Genomic DNA, 10,520 nt, shown 5'->3' with positions numbered 1-10,520 from the left:
TGGTTACCATAGCCAAAATATTGGTCTACCCTTGGAGATGATCTAAGCTTGTTCCACATCCACCAAAGCCAGAACCATTGACGACAAGTAGCATACCACCGACTATGACTAAAACACTCCTGCTCAATTCAGTTGACCAAGCCGTCACTGACACGTGGGCCCTTCCACAAGCCGGCCACATGCCACTGACCGAATGTCGTCACATTACGTAAGTCAGATCACGCGAAATCGCAACTTTGTCCAAAGTCAAATCCGCCGAAAAAAAACATATATCCCCGCTGCCACGGCCGCCTCCTACGCCGCGACTTTTCGGTTGCTCGTCGATCATCATCTGACATATCCAAAACCCTTTCCCTTTCTTACTTTCCCGGATCTCACATCGGGAGCACTGTTCGAACCGGCTTAGTTAATGGCGCACACATCATCCGTAGCAAAGGTGCGGTGCGGTGCGGTGTGCCCGATTCGCCTTCATCCACACGCAGAAATTCTTGGACCTCCACTGCCTGGCCGCTAGCTACCTCAGCTAGCCAGTACTACATCACATGGAGCAGTTAAGCTAGGCCAGTAGTGGTGCATTTGTTACGGAGCGCGCGCGTGCGTGTGTGGACAGCAGCGACGGCACGGTGGGTGTTGGATCTCCTCCACTGCCCGCGAATCTACTCCCACCGCCCACAGCCATGAGTCGCTGGCCTTGGCGCCACCTCCACAACCATTGACATGGTCGTGCTTCTTCTTCTTCCCCGCAAATCAACCGGCACCCAATTTTCCTCGTCTCCTAGCTAGCCACCTGCCTCTGGGTGTGTGTGTCTGCATGGATAAATCATGAATGGATTGCTGGATTCGATGCTGTGGATGAGCTTCCCCTCCCTCTATCCGATCGTCACCCCACCGCTCCCCTAGCTTCTCCCTATCCACCGTCTCCTACCTAAGCTAAAGCTAGCTAGCACCACTAGAAAGTAGAAACTACTAGTATCGATTGCTATTTCAGCTGGGCTTCTCTCCCAATCTCGATCCATTCCTTCCGATTCTTGCCCGGTCGATCGACCGCGGGACCGGCCTGCGCGTTGATGCGTGCGAGCGATCTGGTCGCGAAAGATGAAGAAGAGCAGTAATCTCGAGGCCTTCCTCCGCGCCGCCACGCCCCTGCTCCCATGGCGCTCCGCCACCATGGTACGTCATCGATCCATCTATCCTTACAAACCGGTCATGGCAGGTCCTCTGCTTTCACCGGCAAAACGGCTCTGTTTTGCTCTGTTCTGAACAGTTTGGGTCTTCTCTGCTCGGCAGGAACGTTTCCAGGGCGCGCCGAGCAGCGTGTGGCAGCAGCCGGACGGCAAGAGCAAGGACGCGGTGGAGTACTTCGCGCTGTCCGACCTCTGGGAGCACTACGCCGAGAGCAGCGCCTACGGCCTCGCCGTGCCCGTCCGCGACGCCGGTGACCGCGCCGTGGTCACCACGCAGCACTTCGTCCCCTACCTCTCCGCCGTCCAGCTCTACACCGCCACAAAGCCCACCACTCACACCCTCGGCGCCACCTCCAGGTAATCAATTCATCGGCCTGTAACATCATCCACTCTCCGATCCATCCATCCACCATAGTTCTTGCGTGGGGGACTCGCCATTGATTTCTTAGTGATGCGCAGGAGCACGGGCAGCGAGACGGATTCATGGAGCGACGACAGCGTGGGCGACCGGTTCGCCGGCTCAGGGTCCTCCTCGTGGGACGCGGCGTCGGACGAAGACGATTCTTCCTCCACCTACGACGGCAACGGCTCTACCGGCGTGTCAGCGAAGCAGGGCGGGTACCTGAACTTTCAGTACAGGGAGTGGGACTCGCCCTACGAGAGGGTGCCGCTGGCTCACAAGGTTCTCATCCACGGCCATCTTTGCTCGCCGGTCTGCCGGAGTTGGCCGGTGATTCTGATTTTTAAATGATGCTGAGCAGGTGGCGGAGCTGGCTCAGGATTACCCATGCCTGACGTCGCTCAGCAGCGCGGAGCTCTCGCCGTCGAGCTGGATGTCCGTGGCATGGTACTTAATTAACTAACCCACTTGGATTTCCGACATCACCCCACTGTTCTCTACTTATTTGCTGGTCGATCGAGACATCATTTTGTTAGCATTATCTTGCTGAGGTATGAATGTTGCTGTTTAACAAATCAACATTGACTTATTTATGGCCATTAGGTACCCAATCTATCACATCCCTGCTCATGTCAACCTGAAGGGTACCTCTGCCTGCTTCCTCACCTACCATTCCATCTCATCGGTCTTCCAAGGTACATATTTATCATCTGCCACGTACATTGGTTGTGATGAACAACAACTATCTTCCACCATGTCAGTGTAGTAGGAAGCAAGTAATTCTGATGCTAACAAGCGTCGTTGTTTCTACACCTGCAGACACCATACATAGCGGACCGGCGCACGATGATGGTGAGATCGCGGCGCTCTCGCCGTTCGGGCTGGCAACATACAGGATGCAAGGCGACCTATGGAAGAGACCAGGGTCATCAGACCATAGGAGGCTGTCTGAGCTTCACTGGGCGGCGGCCTCCTGGTTGAAGCAAGTCGGTGCACACCACCCCGACTTCACCTTCTTCACATCTTCACACCGTCGATAACACCACACCCCGTGGATTCCTCACGTGTTTCGATGGCATTGCACCGGGCAATGTGAAGATATGGCACCAAAAACTTCATGTAGGATTTGATAGAACAACATGAACTGGAGTTTCTTCTTTCTGAACTTGCAAGAAGATACAGTAACTTGTTGCATCGACCTTGTGGATCGGATTAAGTGTCAGACAACATGCTCTGTTTTTTGCTCGTCGACGGGCATGTTATAGCTGCAACACAACATTTTCAAAGAATTGCAGCTCCTGAAATGTGACCTCAATGCATATAGTTTAACAATCAACCTGTTGGGTTTTGACTGTACTTCACTGTCATAACGACACTCAGCAACCTGTACATATATAGCACGTAAGTACAGTTTTTATTCAGTCTGCCTGCTGTTTGGATCACAAAGATTGAGGAGCAATGCATCATCTTTGACGATATAGTCATGCGTTGTATTGGATTCGGAGTAATTTTCCGTTGGATTTCGCATACGCAAAGGCCATGACAAGATATCCATACCTCTGTACCGATACAGGAAGCACCACCTAGGTGGGAAGTGGGATACTTTTGAATTTTGATCTGTCACATTGAAATCTCAAGCTCCACTTAGTAGGCTTTCCCCTTCTCTTAGGAGGCGATGGCCAGCCGCCATACGCGATGATGCCATCCGATTGCCCTGGATTCCTGAAAACGACACCGCACGATGCTGCCGACCCTGCCGGGGAACTGAGCCAGTTGGTTCTTCAGTGGGTTCTGTAAGAAAAATGATGCTCTTTGGAAGACTTACCAAGAGACCATTAGGCCATCCATTATCACTACAACAAGAACCCCCCTATACCAACGTATGTCTAGCAACGATATAACAGGATGTGTTGTCACCCCGGAAAAAAAATGATGCGTTGTTTCACCCACAGCAGCTAGGGTTCCAACCACCGCCGTCCTTTGCCCTTGAGGCCTCGACTGCCTCCCCTGTTCCCTCGGTTCGTTCAAGAGCCTCCGCCAAGCCATCCTCCCTCGCCACTTTCTCCGCGCGTCGGGGACACGCTGGACGTCGTCGCCCATCCTCCTTGCGTTGGGGAACGCGTCGCCGCCGTTGTTTCATGCGCATGACCGGAGATGCAGACGCCGGCGTTGTTTCTCCACAGTCCACACAGCAAGGAGCGACGCAAGAACCGATGCCCCCGTCTTCCAACTTCAGTAGTTCAGCAGGTCCTATTCTGCCTCTCCCGCATCTGTATTTGTACTCTGTCAAGTAATATTCCCCGCTGTCCTCGCCCATCTTTGTTTTTCCTTGCCGGCCGCATCTTACAAGCTACAACGCCAATGGACCAGGTCCTCAATGAGGCCTGTCCCTGCCTGCGCAGCTGCATATGCTGATTTCAAACCTACTAAGATTTCCTATTTTACGCGTATCACTGAAGGGGACAGTTTAACTGACCCACAAATTTCTTGTTGAAATAAATGTGGATTCTTCTACCCAAACGTTGAACAAGAGATGATTTCTGCAGAGAGAGAAGTTGCGAACCTGTAAGGTATTTTGCTTAGTGTGTACCGCTGCTCTCTCTCTCTCTCTCTGTGTGTGTGTGTGTGTGTGTGTGTGTGTGTTTGTAAAGATTGTGCTCATGTCTTTGTATATCATGCAGGTTTGCAAAGGATATGACCATAATTTCGTGATCAACCAAAAAGGCATCTATTCTTCATCCCTTGATCTCCCAGCTAGAGTTGAGGTAACCAATTCTTAGTTGTTACTTCATGATGGTTCTAATTCACTTACATTCAACCTTGATCTGTTATGGGTTCCAGTTTAATTAAGAACATGTGTCATGATGCAACCAGATGAACTTGGAACATGGAAGTTGTTTGAGATTATACGTAATGCTACTTTTAAGCCTCATAACAATCAGTTAAGTGTAAGACAAAAACCATGTAAAAAAGCAAGTTCAACTTCTTTCACCAAGCTTATACCTGAAGGGCTGATGCATGTACATATGGTATGTAATTGTAGTAAGACGGGAGCATGACGATTGATATTTCAAGTAGTGATGACAATGCATAGGGACTGAAGGTGTGGTTCGAGGCGGCAGTTAACAATCGTGCGATTTTCAGGAAGAATGATTGTGTACCTTTTTGTTGAGTCAAACCTTGTCTACGGATGGCAACAATAGCAGCAGCAGCGATCACTTAACTATCAAGGAAAACAAAGGCAGGTCGGCAGCAACAGCGGCTGTATTACCTTGCCAGCCAAGGTAGCAGTATAAGTGGAAAAGTAGTATAGTAAATCCTGTACTGTAGAAAGTGGTCAGCAGTGACGTAGTTTAGAATATGACGTGTGTGCTTATGTCAAGTAGCTATAACCGGTTGTAATCAGACCATTCCACTTTCAATTCAAATATTCAGCTCAAGTAGTACTCCAACTCTAGTCTCTGGTGTGTGTGCGTTTCACTAGTCTGTGGACATAGCTAGTGTGCAGTCGCTGGTTGTAGTTTTCCTCTGCTAGATTGTACAAGAGGGAGCTAGCTACTTGTAGTTTAGGCTAACACTTTTTACTCAACACTCATTCCTTGTGATGCATTACATTTTAATTTTCTTGCAAATTAGCCGACAATTAGTCGGCTAACAATCAGATTATTAATTAGCCGACCTCTGTGTACAAATCTAAGTCTTGGTAAAAAAAATTACTTGTGTGTACAATCCTTTAAGACTCAGATTTTGATTTAATATATGAGACTTGATTATTAATTAGCCGACCTCTGTGTACAATCCTTTAAATTTTACTTCTCTATTAACCTGATTTTCTTTACTGTAGTTGCTCATCTCCTATTGTTATTTTGTAGATTACCAAGATAAATTGAGGATGCATGACTCAGATTTTGATTGAAAGGCTAAGACAATTTTTGTTTCCAAGGCAAACAGTTGGGCTACTACAAGACAACTAGAATGGAACTTTTAGTATCAATGTTTCAACCATTATAGTTTGACTGTGTTCTTTGTAATGCCACATATTTGATTTAATATATGAGACTTGTTTGTTTGTTGATTGCAAGGTCAAGAATTGGCTTACTACTAGATAGTTTCACCTCTTGTAATCATTGGACCATGTTCTTTGTAATGCCACATATTTGATTTAATATATGAGACTTGTTTGTTTATTATATTGTGGCTCATATGCACTATCGGCGTTGACCTAATAATTTTGGATGCAATATATGAAAATCATTAGTTGTTCGTGCTATCTAGAGAAGCACTTCTAGAATCCTTTTGTGTAGTGTCATCACCAACGCATATGAAGTGTTGTTGGGCCCTAGCTTTAAATGTTGCTACCTAACAACGCTTCTACATGTTGTTTACCAACACATGTATATACGTTGTTGTAGATCCTTCCAACGCCACCAACGGCAACACATACTAATTTGTTGGTGTAGACCCTAGCAACATATATATGGGCATACGACAACGCATTGATGCATTGCTAAAGGGGTGTTCCTGTTGTAGTGTATGTATGCTCTTGGAAATACATACCAAGAGACCACTAGTGGCATGGCAGAGCGTGTGACACGATCCTACAGGTGTGGCCAGCCGGCATGACCAAAATAAGTACTCCCTCCAATCCATAGTTCTTGTCGTGGTTTTAGTTCAAATTTATTATGGAATTTGAACTAAAACCACGACAAGAATTACGGAATGGAGGGAGTGATTTCTTTGCAACCAGTATAGAGGAATTTATACTCAAAATAATTGTTCAAAAGATCAATTCATAACAGAAAATAACATGGCTCCTTCTATTAGGCCAGACGAATTGCATATACCATCACAAAGCAGTTTGCAATCAAATGCACTGACGATTGTTTACATTGTTACAAGCACAATAACACTTACACAGAAATGTCTCAGCACCACAGAACATATACACATATTATTGAAGTTTCTCAACAAAAACACAATTCTGATGGTAGTATATCTGATCGAAATCTCCAGCTGATAATGCGGAAAAAATCACTCAGTTGGAAAATATGGTACTGATAAAGATAATATGTCCTCTTTTACTGCCTATATTCGGTCCCTCTTCAAGTTAGTGGTTGTTGGGGAACGTAGCAGAAATTCAAAAATTTTCCTACGTAACACCAAGATCTATCTATGGAGAGGCCAGCAACGAGTAGAAAGAGAGGAGAGTTTGCATCTACATACCCTTGTAGATCACTAAGCGGAAGCGTTCAAGTGAACGGGGTTGATGGAGTCGTACTCGTCGTGATTCAGATCACCGATGATCAAGTGCCGAACGGACGGCACCTCCGCGTTCAACACACGTACAGCCCGATGACGTCTCCCACGCCTTGATCCAGCAAGGGGAGAGGGAGAGGTTGAGGAAGACTCCATCCAACAGCAGCACAACGGCGTGGTGATGGTGGAGGAGGAGCGTGGCTATCCTGCAGGGCTTCGCTAAGCACCACGGGAGAGGAGGAGTACTTGGGAGAGAGGGAGAGGGCTGCAACCAAAGGCAGAGATCGAATCACGTGTATTCTATCTATTCTCTGGGCAGCCCTATGCCTCACTATTTATAGGGGGAGAGGGGGCTGCGCCCCCCTCTAGGGTTTCCCACCCCCAAGGGGTGCGGCCAGCCCTAGATGGCAAAGGGGGCAGCGGCCAGGAGGGGGAGGAGAGGGAGGCGCAGGGAGTATGGGCCTTAAGGCCCATCTGCCCTAGGGTTTCCCCTCTCCCCTCTTGGCTGCGCCTTGGGCAAGGGTGGGAGGCGCACCAGCCCACTCTGGGGCTGGTCCCTTTCCACTCTAGGCCCAAGCAAGCCTCCGGGGCCGGTGGCCCCACTTGGTGGACCCCCGGGACCCTCCCGGTGGTCCCGGTACAATACCGATAAACCCCGAAACTCTTCCGGTGTCCAAAACAGGACTTCCCATATATAAATCTTTACCTCCGGACCATTCCGGAACTCCTCGTGACGTCCGGGATCTCATCCGGGACTCCGAACAACATTCGGTAACCACATACAAGCTTCCTTTATAACCCTAGCGTCATCGAACCTTAAGTGTGTAGACCCTACGGGTTCGGGAGACATGCAGACATGACCGAGACGTTCTCCGGTCAATAACCAACAGCGGGATCTGGATACCCATGATGGCTCCCACATGTTCCACGATGATCTCATCGGATGAACCACGATGTCAAGGACTCAATCGATCCCGTATACAATTCCCTTTGTCTAGCGGTATTTTACTTGCCCGAGATTCGATCGTCGGTATACCGATACCTTGTTCAATCTCGTTACCGGCAAGTCACTTTACTCGTTCAGTAACACATCATCCCGTGATCAACTCCTTGGTCACATTTGCGCAAATGATGATGTCCTACCGAGTGGGCCCAGAGATACCTCTCTGTTTACACGGAGTGACAAATCCCAGTCTCGATTCGTGCCAACCCAACAGACACTTTCGGAGATACCTGGAATGCACCTTTATAGCCACCCAGTTACGTTGTGACGTTTGGTACACCCAAAGCATTCCTACGGTATCCGGGAGTTGCACAATCTCATGGTCTAAGGAAAAGATACTTGACATTGGCAAAGCTCTAGCAAACGAACTACACGATCTTTGTGCTAGTCTTAGGATTGGGTCTTGTCCATCACATCATTCTCCTAATGATGTGATCCCGTTATCAACGACATCCAATGTCCATAGCCAGGAAACCATGACTATCTGTTGATCACAACGAGCTAGTCAACTAGAGGCTCACTAGGGACATATTGTGGTCTATGTATTCACACGTGTATTACGATTTCCGGATAATACAGTTATAGCATGAATAAAAGACAATTATCATGAACAAGGAAATATAATAATAATACTTTTATTATTGCCTCTAGGGCATATTTCCAACAGTCTCCCACTTGCACTAGAGTCAATAATCTAGTTCACATCGCCATGTGATTAACACTCACAGGTCACATCACCATGTGACTAATACCCAAGAGTTTACTAGAATCAGTAGTCTAGTTCACATCACTATGTGATTAATACTCAATGAGTTTTAGGTTTGATCATGTTGCTTGTGAGAGAGGTTTTAGTCAACGGGTCCGAACCTTTCAGATCCGTGTGTGTTTTACAAATCTCTATGTCATCTCCTAGATGCAGCTACCACGCTCTATTTGGAGCTATTCCAAATAACTGTTCTACTTGGAGCTATTCTAAATTATTGCTCCATTATATGTATCCGGTCTCTCTACTCAGAGCTATCCGGATAGGTGTCAAGCTTGCATCGTCATAACCTTTACGACGAACTCTTTTACCACCTCCATAATCGAGAAAATTCCTTAGTCCACTAGTTACTAAGGATAACTTTGACCGCTGTCCTGTGATCCATTGATGGATCACTCTTGTACCCCTTGACTGACTCATGGCAAGGCACACTTTCGGTGCGGTACACAGCACAGCATACTGTAGAGCCTACGTCTTAAGCATAGGGGACGACCTTCGTCCTTTCTCTCTATTCTGCCGTGGTCGAGCTTTAAGTCTTAACTTCGTACCTTACAACTCAGGCAAGAACTCCTTCTTTGACTGGTCCATCTTGAACACCTTCAAGATCATGTCAAGGTATGTGCTCATTTGAAAGTATTATTAAGCATTTTGATCTATCCTTATATATCTTGATGCTCAATGTTCAAGTAGCTTAATCCAGGCTTTCCATTGAAAAACACTTTCAAAATAACCCTATATGCTTTCCAGAAATTCTACATCATCTCTGATCATCAATATACTCATCAGAAATTCTATAGTGCTCCCACTCACTTCTTTGGAAATACAAGTTTCTTATAAACTTTGTATAAATCCAAAATCTTTGATCATCATCAAAGCATACATTCCAACTCCGAGATGCTCACTCCAGTCCTTAGAAGGATCGCTGGAGCTAGCATACCTTTTAGCATCCTTAGGATCGACAAAAAACTTTCTGATTGTATTACATACAACCTTTCCTCACGAAAACTGGTAAGGAAACTCGTTTTGATATCCATCTGCCAGATTTCATAAATACAGCTAATGCTAACATGAATCCGACGGACTTTAAGCATCGCTACGGATGAGAAAATCTCATCGTAGTCAACTCCTTGAACTTGTGAAGAACTTTTCGCCACAAGTCGAGCTTCATGGACGGTGACATTACCATCCACGTCCGTCTTCTTCTTAAAGATCCATTTATCTTAATGGCTTGCCGATCATCGGGCAAGTCCACCAAAGTCCATGGATCCGTTCTCGGATTTTATGGCCTCTAACCATTTGTAGGAATTTGGGCCCACCATCGCTTCTCCATAGCTCGTAGGTTCATTGTTGTCTAGCAACATGACCTTCAAGACAGGATCACCTTACCACTCCGAAGTAGTACGTGTTCTTGTCGTCCTACGAGGTTTGGTAGTGACTTGATCCGAAGTTTCATGATCAATATCATAAGCTTCCACTTCAATTGGTGTAGGTGCCACAGGAACAATCTTCCTGTGCCCTGCCACACACTAGTTGAAGAGACGGTTCAATAACCTCATCAAGTTTCCACCATCCTCCCACTCAATTCTTTCGAGAGAAACCTTTCCTCGAGAAAGGACCCGATTCTAGAAACAATCCATATTGCTTTCGGATCTGAATTAGGAGGTATACCCAACTGTTTTGGTTTTCCTATGAAGATGCATTTTATCCGCTTTGGGTTCGAGCTTAATCCTGAAACTTTTTCATATAAGCGTCGCAGCCCCAAACCTTTAAGAAACGACAACTTAGGTTTCTCTAAACCATAATTCATACGGTGTCATCTCATCGGAATTACGTGGTGCCCTATTTAAAGTGAATGTGGTTGTCTCTAATGCCTAACCCATGAACGATAGTGGTAATTCGATAAGAGAAATCATG

At 46.7% G+C, this 10,520-nt stretch overlaps 1 protein-coding gene across 1 annotated transcript; it reads left to right on the top strand.

Annotated features, from left to right (window-relative positions):
• Positions 1–547: 547 nt before the first annotated feature.
• On the top strand, positions 548–2,940 carry LOC123140056 (uncharacterized). The gene is made up of 6 exons (XM_044559779.1): positions 548–1,170; positions 1,288–1,541; positions 1,644–1,866; positions 1,946–2,031; positions 2,188–2,279; positions 2,404–2,940. The coding sequence occupies exons 1-6, from the start codon at positions 1,096–1,098 to the stop codon at positions 2,622–2,624; spliced, it is 951 nt and encodes a 316-aa protein (XP_044415714.1). The 5' UTR covers positions 548–1,095; the 3' UTR covers positions 2,625–2,940.
• Positions 2,941–10,520: the final 7,580 nt, after the last annotated feature.

The sequence above is a fragment of the Triticum aestivum genome, chromosome 6B (genome assembly GCF_018294505.1).
Source record: "Triticum aestivum cultivar Chinese Spring chromosome 6B, IWGSC CS RefSeq v2.1, whole genome shotgun sequence".
NCBI lineage: Eukaryota > Viridiplantae > Streptophyta > Magnoliopsida > Poales > Poaceae > Triticum > Triticum aestivum.
This window is presented reverse-complemented; position numbering and strand designations above follow the sequence as displayed.

Excerpts from the sequence above, each read along its gene's own strand:
- LOC123140056 (XM_044559779.1), top strand. The coding sequence starts at position 1,096 with ATGAAGAAGAGCAGTAATCTCGAGGCCTTCCTCCGCGCCGCCACGCCC. Across the intron at positions 2,032-2,187 it reads AGCTGGATGTCCGTGGCATG|GTACCCAATCTATCACATCC; the intron begins GTACTTAATTAA and ends TATGGCCATTAG. Across the intron at positions 2,280-2,403 it reads CATCTCATCGGTCTTCCAAG|ACACCATACATAGCGGACCG; the intron begins GTACATATTTAT and ends CTACACCTGCAG.